The 20,667-nt window shown below is 36.5% G+C and overlaps 1 protein-coding gene and 1 long non-coding RNA gene across 2 annotated transcripts in view; both read right to left on the reverse strand.

Moving 5' to 3' along the window:
• Positions 1 to 20,667, reverse strand: part of LOC121026048 (uncharacterized) — a 552,687-nt gene that overhangs the window by 88,625 nt on the left and 443,395 nt on the right. The gene's annotated exons all lie outside the window — the stretch shown is intronic.
• On the reverse strand, positions 16,189 to 18,141 carry LOC121026044 (E3 ubiquitin-protein ligase RNF168-like). Its single transcript, XM_040468855.1, is given in 1 exon segment — positions 16,189 to 18,141. A coding segment is annotated over 1 exon segment (1,695 nt). The 5' UTR covers positions 17,937 to 18,141; the 3' UTR covers positions 16,189 to 16,241.

The following is a 20,667-nucleotide window of genomic DNA, read 5'->3' on the forward strand; positions in this document are numbered from 1 at the left end:
CTTCTCCCTTGGCGCTACTTCTTAGGAACAGCTCCTGGGAGAGCACTCACTGAGATGGCAGTCACAGTCACCATGTTGGGGCTGCCTTCCAAGCAATTCTTCAAAATCCTGTATCATTGCAGTTGGAAGTCTTGGGTGATACCATACAGTATCATCACATCATTCACTCTTGGCTTCTCTCCTCTCTTTCTCTGATTTTTGATGTGGCAAAGGTCCATTTTCTCAAGCTCAGGATGGGATGAAGACTTCAGGTATACTTGGCAAAGATTAGAATTCCTAGAGACTAAAATTATATTCCCTTACTCATCTGGGTAAAAATACAAACTTGGGTAGATGGGGAACAAGGATGCCACTTCCACTGTCCTAAGGGACCCAGATCCCTTAGGTTACATCTCTGATGTAACCACCAGAATCCTATAGTCATCAAGACAGAAAGGTAACCAGACTGGTCCTCAGCTATACTGACAGTTTTTGGGAAAAGGCTGAATTGCATGTTACTTTTCAAATGTTATGAAAATTTTAAAGCCTGAGGCTTTTAAAAAAAATTCTTCAATTTAAGTCCAGATCTTTGCAACCCCATACCAAATCTGACTTTAGAATATTAATCTGAGTTGGCAGGGAAATAGGGAAGTAGGGAGGGGGATTTATCACCTTGGGGAAGAATGAATATTATGTGTACAAAGTTTGATGCATAAGGCACTGCATACTGATAAGGAATTTTTAATAAGTTCTGAAGCTGATCGTAAGATCAAAAACCATCATACTACTTTAGTTGCCTTATCACCCTGCCCTTTCAAGCATTTACCTATCACCCTTAATGCTGTCAATTTTCATTTGAGATGGGATAGGTGTTATCAATGGGACGGAAGTTTAAACTTAGTTGCCATGATCTTCAATATTAAGTTTCCTTATTTTGCAGTACTCTCAACCCAAACCTACTTAATTTAGACAGATTGTGATCCAAGAGACCCTGTGTTCCACCTGGGTAATATTATTTATATCTCTAAATAATCAAAATGTTCCTGGCTTTAAGGAGAACAAGAGATGGCTCTATGTAACTGAGGTCAAATAAACTCTAAAATTAAAAACAGAAGGCAATAGGAACCTCACTACATATTGGAGGTTCACTGTGTCCCTAGGGAGAAAGATTCAATATTGTTTAGATGTCAGTTATCCACAAATTGATCTATAGAAAAAGAGTGAAACAGAAGAATTCATTCTCCAGGCAAGACTATATTGCAGGCAATAATGTTGAAGGATCCTGGTTTACTTTGATATATCATCAAGGTGATTCAGTAGGGCACTATGCTCTCACAATCATACGTCACCAACAGGCATCTTAGAATTTGTGTTCAAAACTCGAGATCCCCATGCAGTAGATTACATCATTGGCTCCAAAGCTTCACTCTTCCTGGGATCCAAAACCCATGCCATGTGACTTTGCAGTTCCTTTCCCGCAGGTGTATGAGTCAGCAGAGCAGATCCATGAGAATAAATGATTGCTGTTCTAAACCCGTGAACTTCAGGATGGTGTGTTATGCAACACCATTACAGCTCTGTTTAGCTAATTGATATACCCCCACAGAGAATGCCTACATAGGACAACTTCTGCTTATATTAAAAGGAGTGGGTTTCTTTTAAACACATTTGTGTCTAACATTGTGAACAAAGATGTTATGTGGAATAAAAGACAAATTCCTGTCCTTGATGGACCTTTAATCTGCAGGTAAACATCTTTCCTAACCTAATCAATACCTACACTGAGGAGGCAGTTTTCTGTGCTAGTTCATTGTGATGGCTCATGAATACTGCTGTCTGGTTGTTTTAAATATTTCAATTAGTTATCCACTTTACTGTACTTCTGCCCCGAGGCTTAAAGCTAACAGCATAATTTAAAGAGAACGAAAAAAAGACACTAAAACATTGCTCTTGCTGAAGCAATGATGGCGATCATCATAACCGTGTCAAGGACATTTCTGTCTGGTAGTGTGAATTCTAACCATACAGCCTCAAGGCAGTTGGAACAACCCTGGAGAGGAAAGCAATTCTCATGCAATGTTTATCAGTGAGCACTTTTCTTTCACAAACTTTCTCTGCCAATGTCCTGTGTCTAAAAAATTAGCTCTTTTTTCAAAAGCGTCACTTGCCCTCTATGACTTACATAACCAAAGTTGAGGAGGTTTTTAAATACCCAAAATACTGGGGTGCCTGGGTGGCTCAGTCAGTTAAGTGGCCGACTTTGGCTCAGGTCATGATCTCAGGGCTCAAGGGTTCAAGCCACGTGTCGGGCACTGTGCTGACAGCTCAGAGCCTGGAGCCTGCTTCAGAATCTGTGTCTCCCTCTCTCTCTGCCCCTCCCCTGCTCATGCTCTGTCTCTCTCTCAAAAATAAATTTAAAAACATTAAAAAAATTGCTTTCATAAGTTCCCAAGATATTTTTTCTTCAGAATTCAACACTTGTGAGGCCAATGAATTGGTCAATAACCTGGGCAACATTAATTTGTTGAACTGTAATTAACATAAAACAAAGAGATCCTAACTATTCAGTTTGATGAGTTTTTACCATTGCATACGTCCATATCATGAACATTTGAAACAAAATATACAATGTTTCTATTATCCCAGAAAATCCTCCTCTGTCCCTTTAAAGACCATCATCCCATGATTTCAATCAACATAGCTTACTTTTGCCTGCTCTTGGACTTCATATAAATGAAATAATAGAGTGCGTGTTCTTTTGTCTCTGGCTTTATTTTGCTCAACTTAATGTTTTTGTTTTAGATTCATCCATGTTTTTGTCTTTCAGTAATTTCCTCCTTTTATACTGCTGAACCAGTATGCCATTATAGAAATTTACTATAATATGCTTATCCATTCTCCTGGAGAGATGTACTTGAGTTCTTCCAGACTCTATCATGAAAAAGCTGCTATTAACATTATTTTTTCAAATCATTCTGTGCATATAATTTTCATTGTGTGTGTATGTGTGTGCACATACACAGATATCTAAAAGTCAAATTTTGATTGAGAATGTGTTGAATTTATAAATTTAGAGAGAAAAAAAATTTCAAAACTATTCATTCTCTAAGCCTATTTTTTGTTCCACTTTCATTTCTCTCAACCTGTGCAAGACATACATGTCTAATCATTAAATATAATCTGCAATTTTATTGTTTATGACCTTGTGGATTTTTTTAAAATTTAATTTTCCAAATGTTTATTTGTAGTACATAAAAATACAATGGCTATATATAATAAGCTTATATACTGTTTCTTTACTAAATTAACATATCAGTTCTATGAAGTCTCTTGAAGATTCTGTAGTGTTTTCCTATGTATACAATTTCATCATCTGTAAACAATGACAGTTTTTCTTTATTTTTAATTATTATGTCTTGTGATTTCTTTTTATCATCTCATTATGGTGGGTAAGATGTCTAACACAATGCTAAATAGAAATAGGGAAAGCAGATATCCATGCTTTGCTCCCTATCCGAGGGAGAAAATATTTCATCTTTCATCATTAAGTGTTATGCTACTTGTGGGCTTTTCATAGCTGCCCTTTATCAGGTTAAGGACATTTCCTTCTATTTCTAGTTACCAGAGGGTGTTTTAATCATAAATGTCTATTGAATTTTATCATGTTTTTTGGCATCTTTTTTCTGATGATTATATGGGCTGTCTCCTTTATTTGGCAATATGGTGCCTATACTGATTTATTTCTAAATGTCAAACCAACTATGCACTCTTAGGATCAGAACAATGAATATTATTAGGCATAAGAAGGACATTAGCTATTAACAAAGAAGGCAATCCATCCAGAATTATGAATTCCAAACTGGCATGTACCTAACAACAGAACCTTAAAATTATCAACCAACCTGAATTGATATTTTTAAAACTCTCCACCCCAAAACAGTAAAATATACATTCTATTTGTGTTATTATTTTGTATATTTAATGCATTTTACTTTTTTCTATCAAGAACAAGAAAACATGAATCCAATGATAGATTTTGTCTCATATATTTTATGTGAATAATGAACATTTTATGGAACCAATCTGAAAATTAAAAATATACCTAAGCAAGCTAAAGATTATATGAAATCTCCCTGTATTATTTTGCATAACTCATGCATATACACAGCTATTCCAAAATTGAGAGTTCAGTTAGAAAGCTTAGAAAACTCTACACCATTCTAAAGTGGCTAGAGCATGTCATATTGCAACCACCAGTGTATTAACTTCTCCACATCTTTGCCAGCATTTGGTGCTGTGACATTTTTCTGTAATTTTAGCCATTCTGCAAGGTGTGTAATGATATATTATTGTGGTTTAATTTACATTTCCCTAGTGACTAAAGATGTTGAACATCTCTTCCTGTCCTTTATTTGCTATCGACATTATATTCTTCACTGAAATGTCTCATCATGTCTTTCGCTCATATTCTGACCAAACTGTTTGCTTTTTAACTATTGAGTTCTAAGTTCTTTATATATTCTAGGTACTAGACCTTTTTCAGAAAAGTGGTTGGCAAATGTTCTCTCCAACTCCAAAGCTTATCTTTTAATCATATTAACAGGGTCTTTCACAAACCAAAAGTTTTTAGTTTTGATTAAGTACAACTTACTGATCTAATTGTCCTTTTATGGATCATAACTTTGGTATCAAATCTAAAAATGCTTTGCCTAGTCTTAAATCCTAAAGGTTTTCTATGATTTCTTCTCCTAGAAGTTTTATAGTTTTATATTTTATATTAGGTCTATGATTCATTTTTTGTTAAGTTTTGTTTAAGACTTAGATCCTCCCCCTCCTGCCCCCCCACTCATGGAAGCCCAATTTAGTTGGGTATATTTGTGTTGGTTTATTTATGGATTCTCTATTTTGTTCCATTAATTATGTGACCTACAGCCTTGATCACTGTACTTACATATAGTAAGTTTCAAAATAGGCTGATTTCTCCCAAGTTTTTTTTTTTTTTTTTTTTTTCTGAGTGGTCTTAGATATTCTAGTACTTTCACCTTTCCATATACATTTTAGAATCTTCCTGGGATTTTGATAGGAATTGCCTTAAACCTGTATGTCAATTTGGGGAGAATGGACTTCTTTGCTATTCTGAGCCTTCCAATCTCTGGATATGGTATGTCTCTCCTTTTATTTACATCCTTGAGTTCTTTCACAAACAATGTATTGGTGTAAGCATACGAGTCCTGGATAGGTTTTATTCAGTTTTCAACTAAGTATTTTTTTTTTTTTTTGAGCACTCACAAATGGGATTCTATTTTTAATTTCAAGGTTTAAATGTTCATTTCTAGTATAAAGAAATGGGATTGATTTTTCTGTGTTTATCTTGTATCTCATGAACTTGTTGAACTCATTTATTAGTTCTAGGAAGATTCTCTTTTAGTAACTTTAGATATAGACAATCATATCATCTGCAAATATAGTTTTATTTCTTCATTTCTTATCTCTATGCCTTTTATTTCCACTTCTTGTCTTGTTGCACTAGACAGAACTTCCATCACCCTGTTGAATAAGAGTGGGGAGAATGGACATCCTTGCTTTTTTACCAATGCTTAACAGGAAAGCATTTAATATTTTGCCATTAAGTATGTTAGCTGTCAGTTTTTACTACATACTCTACCAAGTTGAGAAAGCACTCCTCTATTCCTAGTTTGCTAAGAGTGTTTATCATAAATAAGCATTGATTTTTGTCAAATGCTTCTTCTGCACTGACTTATATAATTGTCATTTCTCTTTAGCCTGAATTTCATTAGTTCATTTTTTAAAATAGATTTTAAGTCTATTAAATCTATTTGAGCCCCACCCAAAGTGGGGCTCAAACTCACAAACCCAAGATCAAGAGTCACATGCTCTAGTGACTGAGCCAGCCAGGCACCTCTACACTGATTTAAAAAAAAAAAAGTTTATTTATTTTGAGAGAGAGACAGGGGATGCGGAGAGGGAGGGAGGACACGTGTAGGGTAAGGGCAGAGAGAGGGAAACAGGGAGAAAAAGAGACAGAGAGGCGGGGGGGGGAGGGGCAGAGAATCCTCAGTGGGCTCCATGCTGACAGCAGAGAGCCTGATGTAGGGCTTCAACTCACGAACCATGAGATCAAACCCTGAGCCAAAGTCGGATGTTTAACTGACTGAGCCACCCAGGTGCCCCCTTCTTTTCTGATATACACATTTAGTACTAGAAGATTCCCCCTGAGCATTGCTTTTGCTGTGTCCCACAAATTTTCAAGTGCTGCATATTCATTTGTGTTCAGTTTATCCATTTTTTATCACCCATGATAGATACTTTGACCTATGGATAATTTACAAGTGTGCTGCTCAGTTTTCATGTATTTAGAGACTTTCCTGTTATCTTTCTGTTATTCTTTTTTAATGGCACTGTGGTCAAAGAACACATGATTTCAATTCTTTTAAATTTGCTGATGTTTGTTTTATGGTCCCAAATATAATCTATAGAGATATATGCTCCATGAAGACTTGAAAAGAATATATATATTTTGCTATTGTTGTGTTCAGTTTCGTATAAATGTCAATCAGATCCTGTTTGTTTCTGGTATTACTGAACTCTTTTATATCCTTGTTGATTTTATGTGTAGTCTTTTTACACATTTTTGAGAAAAAGAAGTCTCCAATTATAAATGTGTTTTGTTTCTTTCTCCTTTCAGTTCTATCAGTTACTGCTTCAAATGTATACTAATTTCCTATATTTTCTTATAACTCTGCATGTCAGAACTCCAAAATCTGTCTTCCTGGTCTGATCAAGATGTCAGCAGGATTGAGTTCCTTTAAGGCTCTAAAAGATGATCCATTTCCTTGCCCTTTCCAGCTTCTAGAGGCTTCCCTGATTACTTGGCTTGTGGTCTCAGTCAGCAATCACATCACTCTGACTGCTGGCTCCAGTATGACATCTCTGTATCTAACTTTGACTCTTCTGCCACCCTTTTTCCCTTATAAGGATCCACTGTGATTACATTGAGCCCACCCAGAAAACCAGAATAATCTCATTTAAAAGTTCCTAATTTCTCAATGTTTATACTAGCACTATCAACAATAGCCAAGTTATGGAAAGAGCCCAAACGTCCATTGACTGATGAAAAGATAAAGAAGATGTGTATGTGTATACACACACACACACACACACACACACATACATACAATGGAGTATCACTCAGTGATCAAAAAGAATGAAATCTTACCATTTGCAACAACCTGCATGGAACTAGAATGTATTACGCTAAGCGAAAAAGATGAGTATCATACGATTTCACTCATATGCGGAATTTAAGAAAAAAGACAGATGAACACAGGGGGACGGAAGGAAAAATAAGATCAAAACAAAGAGGGAGACAAACCATAAGAGACTCTTAAAGGCAGAGAACAAACTGAGAGTTGCTGGAGGAGAGGTAGGCGATGGAATGGGCTAAATGGGTAATAGGTATTAAGGAGGCCACTTGTTGGGATGAGCATTGGGTATTATAGGTAAGTGATGAATCACTGGGTTCTATTCCTGAAACCATTACTACACTATACGTTAAATAACTTGGACTTAAATTAAATAAATAAATACTCCTGGAGAAGAGAATAATGATAAGAAAAACAGTTCTTAATTTAACTGCCTTTGTAAAGTCCTTTTGGCCACATAAGGTAAGATGTTACCAGGTTATAGGCACTAGGACTTGGACCTCTTTGGGGGGCAATTATTCTGTCTATACAGTCCACCTTGTGACAAAGACACATGCCCATCCCACACAAAATACATTCACCCTAGCCCAAGGTCCCCAAAAGTATCAACCCATTACAGCATCAACTTAACTCCAAACTGTCCTCTAAGTCTTGCCAGCTTAAAGGTCCAAATTCTCAACATCTAAATCATCGAAATTAGTTATGGGTGAGACTGTGATTATAATTCACCCTGTGATATTTTTTATCTGCAACCATTAGCATTTCCAGGTTACCACCTTTTCAGCTTCAACTGTGGGATGTATAAGGCAAAAAGAGAACCTGAAGTACTCACCACCCTGCCTTTCATCAGGTCCTGAGGTCCCTAGCAGATCTGCCTTCTTACTTCATTCTTCTAGAGTCTTCCTATGTTTACTTATACATACAAGCTGGAGTTTTTTAGTTGAATTTAGTGGGAATAATAGGACAAGTAGATCTACTCCATATACTTGGAATTTTAAGTCCAGAAAGCATATTCATAAAAGTTACCCAAGATACTTTACATAGAACTATCTATTCTCGTGATTTTCCTGTCAAAGTCTATATAGCTATTTTTCTTCCCAACAAGGAGTTCTGGTTTGTTCCATTAGTCATCAGTATCTAAGTATATATTAAATTTTTGATCGATAGGATAAAAAACACTTTATCTCATCATAAGTACACTTCAGAGCATTTTGAAAAGGTAGATGGCAGGGAAATCATACTTAATTCATCCAGGTCTTTAATTTAAAGCATCTTGGTTAAGGGAGATCAAATTAATTTTTGAGAAATTTCTGTTATCTTTTGAATTTATCTAGAATTTATTCTGCAGATTAAGTTTTTAAAAATTATGGCCAATGCCAACTTACAGCTCCTCTAATCATTCATCATTAAATGAAAAAATGTAATAAAAATAGAATTACTGATAAAAGTAAGTGTCCCAATTAAGAGAGAAATGCCTTTTTTTCTTTTTTTTTTTTTTAAGGTTTGGCACAAGTTAGGCACATAGGCTAGAGGAATAACCCTTATTTGGGCTCACATTCTAAGAACGGATGCGTGAGTCACAAAATTTAGCCAATTAGAGTATACTGGGCACAAATTATTTTTCTAGTTCTTTAGATACCAAGCATGTGCCAATTATTACAGAATATATTAAGGCTCAGGCATAGTGTCCTGTTGTGTGTCAAAAAGCAGTGAGAGAATTTATGAAAAACACATTTTAAGTGTTAAAATTACAGATAAATATATTACCTAAAGCATTTTCCTTTAATTGTTTCGTTTTATTTTGAACAAGTCTTTAAACCTGCATAAATGATGCCTGAGTAATAAAATGAATTCCCAGATACTCTTCACCTAGACTCAGTGTTAACACTTTGCCACATCTGCTCTCCTCATATATAATAACAAGTATTATATCTCATATTCAAAAGAATATGTTTATAGATTGTGCTATTATGGTACAATAAATTTGATTATTGTTATTTAGTAGTTGTGCCGAGTTATAGAATTCAGTCATTTGTCAGCACCATGATGCTTTACCTGTTAATACTTTCCCACACATAGCCTTAAGAAACAGCAGTACTAGCATCAAATTCAGGACTTTAATACTAATGCAATATTGTCATCTAATATATTGTGCATATGTACAGAGTCAAACTTTGCCATTTGTACTAATGACGTTCTTTATATCATTATTCCCTCATGGTACTGGACATTGTCCTAGATCACCACCGCATTTAGGTGTCATGTCTCTGCAGTCTCTTTTTATATAAAAAAGTTCCCCAGTACTACAGAATAGAATACAGACCAATTATTTTGTTGAACGACCCTCAATTTAAGTTTACCTAATGCCGTGTCATGTGGAGATCCAGGTTATGCATTTATGTCAGGGACATTACACATATTTTGTCTTGTTTCCAGTGCTTCATATCAGGAGCTGCTTGAGGTCTGTTTTTCTCATTATTAGTGATGCTAACTTTGATTACTTGGAATGCATGTACCCCTCAAGTCTTTTCACTGTAAATTTCCTTTGTAATTAATGAGAAATTGGGGGGAAGATATTATTAGCCCAGGCAAATATGCCGTTACCCAAACTTTTAGCTAACAGCATTAACATCCATTGATGATCTTATCTGAAATGACCATTGTCTGTGTCAATTCCTCTATATTTATTAAGTTGGCATTTGTGTGTGTGTGTCTTAGTATGGACTAATGAATTCTCATTTTAAACAACAGGTTATATTTAATTTCTGTCATTCATTTTATGACTCATTTTTCCTAAATTTGGCTTAGTCTCAGCTCCTTCAGGCTGGCTTGTACATTTTGTTGAAATGTCATTATGTTCTTTTAAGTGCTTCCTTAATTTATAGCACAAGAAGATGGCCCAGATGCATCTTGTATTTTCCTTCCTCCAGCCCTGGAACCAGCCATTTCCCTTTTTAACATGGAATGGTACTTAGAAACGAGTATCTCAATACTAATTACCACATTGGAATTTCTCACTCAATTCAGTGCCATGTATTTTTTGGCCTTGCCTTCTCCCAATTCATGTTATATTTCTTTCATTCTAAAAATGAGAGATATTGGCTTCCTGAAACATCAATATTTTATTTTTTCATTACTGAAATACATATAAAATTGTTTCAGAATTGCTATACCCATGTCACTATGGAAAACAAATTTACATCAAAGAGTTCAAGATTTCTTTCCAGTTCTTTTTTGTATTTATATTGAAGGCATATCATCAAAGTACTGTGTTCCAAATTATTTTGGTTAGTTTTATTTTCCTTCACTGTAACTTATGTTATTCACATTAAAAACAGTTATATTTATTTGTTTCAATTTACTTTTAGTGTTTAATCTATCCTTGTTGATTCAATTTTATTTTCCAATATGTAATGCATTAACAAACTCCCAAAAGTAAAAGCTGTACAAAAATATACTCAGAAAGCTGTCACTCCCTCTTGTATCCATTCCACCCTGATATTACCCACCCTCATAAATAACTAATCTCATGAGGTTTTGTTCCACATTCCTGTGATTCTTCTTGCAAAAATAAGCAGATACATTCTTACCCTCACCTCTATCTTACACGAAGGTATCATGTACTAAATGCTTTTTTGAACGTCAGGTTTTTTTCATGTAACAACATATCCTGAAAACCACACCATATCAATTCCTGGAGATATTCCTCATTCTTTTCTACAACCCCATAATATTCCATTGTGTAGATGTACTATAAATAGTTTATTCAGTCATCTCCTGTGGATGAGAATTTAGTTGTTTCCAATATTTTACAATGGCTAATAATGCTGGAATCAATAACTTTATATTTATTTTTGTAGTGTTAGAGGTGTAAAATACTTTAAAATTTGGTTTACTTACAAGGTCTATAAGAGAAATATATCTTGGGTTGCTACTATTACAATTTTAAGAATTCCAAACCAAATAACCACGACAGTAACACTGCTCACGCATTTGCAATCCTAAATCTATCCAAAAATAGACAAGGAGGGGGCACCTGGGTGGTTCAGTCAGTTAAGCGTCCAACTCTTGGTTTCCGCTCAGGTCAGGCTCTCTGCTGTCAGCGTGAAGCCTGTTTCGGATCCTCTGTGTCCCTCTATGTCCCTTCCTCACTCATGCGCATGCTTGCATGCTCTCTCAGAAAAGAAATAAACATTAAAAAAAACAGACAAGGAGGAGTGAGGTATATGGAGACCAAAATATCAGCTTTATCACTAATGAGTCTGAAGTGAAGAAGCTGCTTGTGACAGAGGGTTTTGGTGCCTCAGGCCAAACCTCTTTGCCTCTAACTTCAGCTGCACCTCTTTTAAGTACCCTTTGTATCTTAACATCCCACCTCAATTACCCACAGTGTCTGCAGAGCCATTACTTACTTACTCAGCAATCCAGTATAGCAGCCAGGAGGTGTGAAAGTCCCTAGGGGTAAACCCTCAATGAACTAAGACAGGAATTGGTGGATAAAGGCTGCATGCTAGAGGGACAATTCTAAGTATACTCTACACAGTTTCTCAGAGGGCCACCGAAGAGATTGAACACATCATTTAACCAGTTCAATAACACGTTTCTTATTGATTTTTCTTCCTCCACTGTCCCATTATACTCATTCCTTCACTCCTGTTCCTGGAGTCCACTCCCAAATACGTTACCTGCACCCGAGTCCTTGTCTGAGACTCTGCTTTGGAAGAGAAACTGAATTAAGACACTTGCTTAGACACACAGTAATTAAATGCAATACCAATGTTACACTGATTTACAGGCCCAAGCAGGCCGTGCAGACGACTGTGATACCTATGATGCGGATTCCTATCCCAGTAAAATGTTTGGCGTGGATGAGAACACAATGAGCGAAGCGCCTCACTTGGCCTAAAAGACACAAGACTGCTTTGCTCACGCACTGTTGTTTTCCCCCAATTCTGCCATCACAGAGTTTTTATCATAATGGATATTGCACTTTGTCAAATGATTTTTCTGCATCTATTGAAATGATCATATGGTTTATCCTTTCTCTTACTGATGTGATATATCACATTGATTGATTTGTAAATACTGAACCACGCTTGCAACCCAGGAATAAATCCCAGTTAATCACAGTGAACGATGTCCAACAGACACATGGAAAGATGCTCACCATCACTCATCATCAGGAAAATGCAAATCAAAACTACAATGAGATATCGCCTGGCAGCAGAGTGGCTAAAATCAACAACACAAGAAACAACAGGCGTTGGTGAGGATATAGATTAAAAACAACACTCATGCACTGCTGGTGGGAATACAAACTGGTACAGCCACTGTGGAAGATAGTATGGAGGTTCTTCAAAAAGGTAAAAATAAAACTACTTTGTGGTCCATCAATCACGCTACGGGGTATTTACCAAAGAATACAAGAACACTAATTCAAAGGGATACATGCACCCCTATGTTTATAGCAGCATTATTTATAATAGCCAAGATATGGAAGCAGCCTGAGTGACCGTCAGTTAATGAATGGATAAAGAAGATATGTAATATACATACAATGGAATATTATTCAGTCATAAGAAGAAAAAAAAAAGAAAGTTTGCCATTTGCAATGACATGGATGGAGCTAGAGAGTATAATCCTAAATGAAGTCAATCAAAGAAAGACAAATACCATATGATTTCACTCACTCATATGTGGAACTTAAGAAACAAAACAAAGGAACAAAGGGGAAAAATAGAGACAGATCCAGAAACAAACTTTTTTTTTAATGTTTCCCTATTTTTGAGACACAGAGAGAGACAGAGCATGAGCAGGGGAAGGGCAGAGGGAGATACACACACAAAATGTGAAGCAGGCTCCAGGCTTTGAGCTGTCAGCACAGAGCCTGACGCGGGGCTTGAACTCACAAGCTGTGAGATCATGACCCGAGCTGAAGTTGGACACTTAACCAAATGAGCCACCCAGGAGCCCCGACAAACTGTGAATTATAGAGAACAAATTGATGGTTATCATAGGGGTGGGAGGGGCAGGATGGGTTAAATAGGTGATGGGGATTAAGGAGGGCACTTGTAATGAGCACCGGGTGATACATGGAATTGCTGAATCACTGTATCATACACCTGAAACAAATATAATGCTGTGTGCTAACTGTACTGGAATTGAAATAAAAACCTAAAAAAGACCTGACAAACATGAACAAAATACTTAATGGCCTTAATTAATATAACTGAAGAAATCCTAAAAGGGTACTTGCAAATTGAATCCAGCAACACGTTAACAAACACAATCACATGTGATATGCTTTCTTAAAATAATGTAATGCAGTTCAGTATTAGAAAGGCTATGGATTATATCATTATGCCATAGAAAAATTATGGTTATTCAGTCGGAGGTTGAAGGGGCAATTGATGAAATTCCCATTCATGTTTTGAAAATTCAGAAAGCCAGAAGGTTATAAACATGATGGCTTACAGATTTCTCATTTATACAGATTTATGTATTTATGTCTATCTATACATATTTTAATATATATTTATGTCATGTATCTTTCATATATATTTCTTATGCTAAATGGTAAAGCAATAAATGCCTTCCCTCTACAGTCAAGAATATGAGAAATATGATCATTTTTATTACCTTTATTTAACACTACTTAAGTTTTAAGACCAGATATGGGTTATAAATCCAGAAAAAGAACAGACAACATCATCATTTTTTGAAAAATAGAACACTACCAGTCTTAGAAGTACAACAAAAATTGAATGAAACATATTTAAATTACGAAAATAGCGATAAGAGACTGAGTTACATAATAAGTATACAAACTGCAAGCATGGCAGAAAAAAAACTAGTTAGAAGGTATAATGGAAAATCTATTGTCTTCAGATTTAAACAATAAAATATAAAGTGTCTAAGAGTAAACTAGATAAAATGAGCAGGACCTATGAGCAGAAAACTATAAAACTTGACTAAATACCATAACGAACACTTACATACATTGAAGAGAGACACCATGTTGTCGGTTACAAAGACTAAATATTTTAAACATGCCAACCCTCTCCGAAGTATTTTCTAAATCAAATCTAACAGCAAGAAGCTAGGCATTTTTAGTTCAAATTTTGCAGAATGTTCGCTTAGATCAATCAGGAAGCAAGAATAAATAAGAAATATTTTTAAAGCAAGACTTGTGTAATCAGATACCACAGTGTGTTAAGTAGAGTAGTTAAACTCAGTGGTACTATTTTGGGAAAAGACAAATGAAACAACAAGGTAAAAATTCTAAGGGAAATGTGTATTTAATAACTCATGACGTTAATGTAAACCGAACCAATAAAGAAACAAAAGGCACTCTAATAAATAACGCTGAGGAAGCACTAATGCGGCAAAGTAGGTTGATCTCTACTTAACTGCAAGATAAATTACAAGCAATGATCTGCGATTTTGAATACAACCTTATAATTTCTAGAAAACTAGCATATTTCTCAGATCCAGTGGATCTTTTGCAGCTAAAGACAAAGAGAGAAACCAGTTTTTCTTTAAACATAAATACTTTTTTTAGCTCCAGGACATTTTATTGTATTTTTATTTTAAAAGGACAGAGAACTAGAGATCAGCAGAAATGCTGTTAAAACTGCTGTTTGCTTAAAGTCGTTCATATTAATAAACAAAAGATTAAGTCTCTGAGTTGAATTTGACAAAATGAAATCACTGCCTTCTGATTTAACTTTCAGGGGTAAGACAGCAAAACCCAAGCATCAGACTTTCTTTTTCTGTCCATCAACACAAATAACAGTATCAATACAAATGATAGTATAAAGAAATAGACACATAGTTATGTCTCAGGTCTCACAACATGAGATACTATATTTAACTCCTAAAGTAAATTCCCATTTTTTTCCTGGGATAGCAGATTAAGAGAAATGTTAATTCCCCCAACTTCAGGTAATTTAGTAACTGATTTTGATTTGCCACCAGATCCAGATACTATGGTGTGAAAAACTAAAACACCCAAATGTTTTCCATGTCATTTAGCAAAGATAGGAGGAAGGAGAATCCTCTGCCAAAACTCACCTGCTACTCCACCTTGACCCCTTTTCTGATTATTCCCTCAGTTCCAGTGTTTCTAAATTGTCAATCCACCCCATTGAGCCTCACCCCAACTTTTAACTCCTTTTGCAACAAGAGACTAGTTTCCTTTGTCAACTAATTCCTAATTTTCCAGGAAACTCTTATTTTTCTGATCTCACATTAATCATAAACCATTTTAAATGGAAGAAATTGCTATAATGCTTAAAATAATTCAAGTCAAACTGAAAACTAGATTCCTTTGGTGTTATGGAAGATACGTTTCAAGCGTTCTGCAAATATATGGGAAAGTAGCAGGAGAACTTACCCTGCCTGGATTCCTAACTACTTGGTATAGTATTATAATCTTGCTTTGATTACTAGCTAGGATAAAAAGGGAAAGAAGCAAAGGCCAAAAAGCATGCATTTTTTGGAAAGAAAATGGCACTTGAAGATTTCTCGGGAGTTCGCCAAGGCATTTTTATATTCATAAGGATTGTCAAACTTAGTACATCACAGTTATTTAAAAGGAAAAGATTGGGACTCCTGATTACCACTGAGTTTGGCAGAAACGCATGTGTATATTCCTCCCTCATAATCACAGTCCTTTTTTTTTTTTAATTTTTTTTTTTAACGCTTATTTATTTTTGAGACAGAGAGAGACAGAGCATGAACGGGGGAGGGTCAGAGAGAGGGAGACACAGAATCTGAAACAGGCTCCCGGCTCTGAGCTGTCAGCACAGAGCCCGACACGGGGCTCGAACTCACGGACCGCGAGATCATGACCTGAGCCGAAGTCGGCCGCTTAACCCACTGAGCCACCCAGGCGCCCCAACACAGTCCTTTTATTAAGGACAGGGAATGTGACCACAGAGCAGAATTAATGAAACAATTTATAAAGACTCTCCAACCAAAAAGAGATGATCACAATCCAGCTTTACTAGATTACAAAAGACTCCCTTTACTCACACATTACTTTCCATACCTCTGAAACATCTGAAAAATAGTTGTCTGTGACTTACTAGATGGTAGGGAATGAGCCCTTTTAGATACATTACAATTATCTGTAGAAGGATTTGGTATCTTTCTCCTGTTAACATTAACTGAATGTTTCAACTGGATCTTAAGAGATGGCTGTCAGTTTTCATTTTCTGAGCCTCTCCGAGATTTTAAATGCTCTCTATCAGTCTGTTTTTTGAACTTCTGGTCTTTGGAATACTTCCTCTGCCCACTTCGCAATTTGTCTGGAAGTGAAGACATATGACGTAGCTGATATTCATCTGGGGACCCTTTTTGCCGGTTGGGCTTCACTTGTTCTTTATCTATTTCTTGCTGAAGCTGATATGCAAAAAACCAGTCCTGCTCTTCCTGTTTATTTCTCTCAGAAGGCAAGCATTCCAAATCTATGACATTCTCGGTAACGTGGATTTCTGTTTCCTCTGGAGCTGAGGAAGCTTTGGGGAACATTTTCTTTCTTTTTGCAGAAATGCATGGATCCGTGACTGCTTCAAACAAAGATTCCTGGTTTTTTCCTTTGGTAATATCTTCACTGATCAGTGGGCAATCGTCTTCATTTTCTGTGTCAACTTTGTTACTTTCAATTATCTGTGTCATACCTGATACAGTGCATGCACTCTCTGTTTCTCCAAAGCAGGGAACTCTGGCTTCAGGTCCCTTGTTATTTAGGACACGTACCTCTTTATCACGATTGCTTCGTTTCATTTTCATTTTTTGTTGAAGGCACCATTCTCTACCGTTGTCATGCAACTGAGGTACAGGTGACTCTACTGAAGACTGTGCAGCCTGTTCCTGAATGTCCATGGATAGTTGTGGAAAAACTGTTGGCATATCTTCTTCACTTACTGTATCTTGCCACACAGGGCTTTTTACGACAGTGGTGTCAGTTTCCTTGGACATGGAGATATTCCTGCTTTCTTGGGCAACTTCAGACCGTGATGTTGACCCAAACTGAAATTTAGGTGAGAAGTATGTCTGAATATCTCCAGTGTTGGTGTTTCTCTTCTTACTTTTCTTTGGAGACTTGGCTGTGACCGTACCAGGTTTTGTGGAATTCAAAGGAGAAGCCACGTCCTTTCTGTCACAGTAATTAAGATTAAAGCTTAGCTTTCTTGCTAGTTCTTCATCACTTTTCAGTTGTTCCTCCAGCTCTCTTTGCCTTTTTCGTGACTGCCGTCTTTCCTCCTCTTCTTCTTCTGCCAATAATCTCTGTATGTATTCTTTACTCATTTTTTCTTCATTTTCTTCAATGGCTCGTCGCTCTGCCTCCATCTTGCTTACCTCCTCTTCATATTCTTTTCTCAATTCCCCGGGCTTACTTAATAAGCAAACTGGCTTAAAGTCATCAACCATCTCCTCTGATTTCTGCCCAGACATTCTAAGCCTGCATTCTTCTGGATAGTGTTTTTGAATCATCTGCCACAGTTCCAGGTTGACAAGAGAATTTCTTCGGGCATGGTACCGGGTCCACGAAGAGATCCGGTGGCGACAGAAAGGACAGCATAAACTTGCCTTTTCGATAGTTGACCGGAAACACTGATTACAGAGTGTGTGGTTACAAGGCAGAGTTACGGGCTCGATTAAGATTTCCACACAGATGAGGCACTGGCATTCCGACAAGGAAGGGACGGCGTTTTGGGGCGCAGCCATTTTAATACGCTAAAAAGTCACATTCGGCATCAATACCAGCTGAGGAGGCTTCCTTATCTCAGTGTGGCCAGGTCCAAGACTGCCCACGCACAAAGCTTCGGGACCCCAACTCCACAAAAAACACTGTTTTCCCCCTGGGGGGCCAGAGCATGGCTCCCATTTGACTGTTAGCGTGCGGCCAACACGCAGAGGAGCATGGGATGACGCAAGCGTCCGGCCTCTGTGCGCCTGAGCCCACGCCCCGCTTTCTTGCGTCAGCCGTGAAGCCTAATGTTTGCGACAGTGCCGTAGCAACCCAACGAGGGCTAGTGACCAAAAAACATTTAGCTTCATAATATTAGTTTTTTAAATTTAGAAGAAAAAATGAACAAAAATAACAAAATGGATGCCAGGGAAATCTTTGAAAAATGACAAGGGATAAATATTTTCACATATAAATAATTCTTAACATGATAAATATCCCCCAATTGAAAAAAAAGGGCACATAACATTAATGGTCAATCAACAAAGGAAAAACTATAATGGCCAATTAAAAAAAATGTTTTTCCATCTCACTAATACTAGAGTCAATTAAGCTATTTTATCTCCATTCATTCATTCATTCATTCAAAATACATTCATCTGGGGGGCCTGGGGGGCTCAGTCGGTTAAACATTCGACTGGTATTTTCAGCTCAGGTCATGATCTCACAGCTCGTGGGTTCAAGCCCTGCCTCAGGCTCTGTGCTGACAGCACGGACCCTGCTTGGGGTTCATTCTCTCTTTCTTTCTCTCTCTCTCTCACTCTCTCTGACCGTGTCCAATTTACATGCTCTCTGTCTCTCTCAAAATAAGTAAATAAACTAAAAAAAACCCACAAAATACATTAATCTAGGACCCATTTTATGCCAAGTACTTTTGTGGGTCACTAAGAACAGAGAACTGTATGAGACATTACCCCTGACTTTATGAAAAAGACAGGGGTGCCTGGGTGGCTGAGCCGGTCAGGCATCTGACTCTTGGTTTTGGCTCAGGTCATAATTTCATGGTTTGTGACATCGAGCCTCACATTGGGCTCTGTGATGATAGCATGAAGCCTACTTGGGATTCTCTCTCTCCTTCTCTCTCTGCACCTCCTCATGCTCTCTCTCTCTCTCAAAACAAGGAAACTTTGAAAAAAACAGAAAAACAGAAACTAATCAAATAAGAAAACAACAGCATGACTTCAGATATTGATAAATACATAACAAATACCAAGTATGCTAAATTTATAGAGAGCCGCTGGGAATACTATTAGCATGCAAGAAAAATAGATATGATCTTTTCAGACTAATTTGGCAATCTGTATTAATAGTTTTGAAATTTTTATACCTTTTTAAAACCTTTTACCTGGAAATAATTTAAGAACCCCAAGAACTGAAAAACATAGTAAAGTATTCCTATGATAGTTTCTCCTACCTTTCCCCAATGATAACATCTTACATAGTCATACTAAAATATCAAAACCAGGAAACTGACATTGGTACAATACTATTAACTCAATTATAGGCCTTATTTAAATATCTTTAGTTTTTACATGTATTCATCTGTGTTTTTGGTGCGTAGTACTATGAAAGTTTTTCACCTGTATAGATTCACGTAACCACTACCACAATCAGGATACAGAAATGTTCCATCACCACAAAAACTCCCCAATCATATCCCCCTTATAGTTTCATGTCTTCCCATTCTAACCCGGACCACCAATGATCAATTCTCCATCACTATCATTTTGTTATTCTGAGAGTATTATATAAATGGAATCATACACTATATAATCTCATGAGATTGGCTTCTTTCTTGACTCAGCATAATGCCCTAAAGATCCATCCAAGTTTTTGTGGGTATCAAAAATTGGTCTCTCTTCATGGCTGAGTTATATCCTCGTTATATGGGTGAACAAGTTTCTTCACCCATTCACCCATCAGAGGGCATCTGGGTTATTTCCAGTATGGGGCTATTACAAATAAAGCTGCCATGAATATTCGTGTGCACAATTTCACAATTGTGATTACTGGGTCCTATGACATGTAAATAGCATAACTTTATAAGAAACTGCTGCACTGTTTTCAGAGGGTTGTGGCATTTTACATTTCCATCAACAATCTATGTCAGATTCAGTTTTTTCACATCCTGCCAGCATTTGGTGTTGTCACTATGTTCTGTTTTAGTCTTTCTGATTAATGTGCACTGATATCATGCCTTTTATTTGCATTTACCTAATGCCTAATGTCCCTGAACATATTTTTATGTGCTCATTTACCCTCTGTATATCCTCTCTGGTTAAATGTCTGGTCACCTTTTTTGCATATTTTCCAATGGGAATATGATCTTATTGTTGAGTTTAAAGCGATTCATATATATGGTGGATATAAGTCCTATGTCAAATATGTTACTTGTGAAATTTCTTAGTCAGTAGCTTGTCTTTTCATCCTCTTAATACATTCCCTTACAGAGTAAAAGTTTAAAACTTTTGATAAAGACCAATTTGTCTTTTTTATTTTCTCTTATGGATTGCACTTTTGGTGTCATGCCTAAAAATTCTGCTGAACCAAAATTATAAATATTTCCTCCTGCATTTTCCTATGAAAATTTAAAAGTTTTATACTTTACATTTATTTTTTTAAGTTTTATAGTTAACATTTAGATCTATGATCCATTCTGAGTTAATTCTGGTGTAAGGTGTGAGGCTTAGGTTGAGGTTTATTTTCTGA

This window comes from Herpailurus yagouaroundi, unplaced genomic scaffold, assembly GCF_014898765.1.
Source record: "Herpailurus yagouaroundi ecotype Mexico unplaced genomic scaffold, PumYag 67793, whole genome shotgun sequence".
NCBI lineage: Eukaryota > Metazoa > Chordata > Mammalia > Carnivora > Felidae > Herpailurus > Herpailurus yagouaroundi.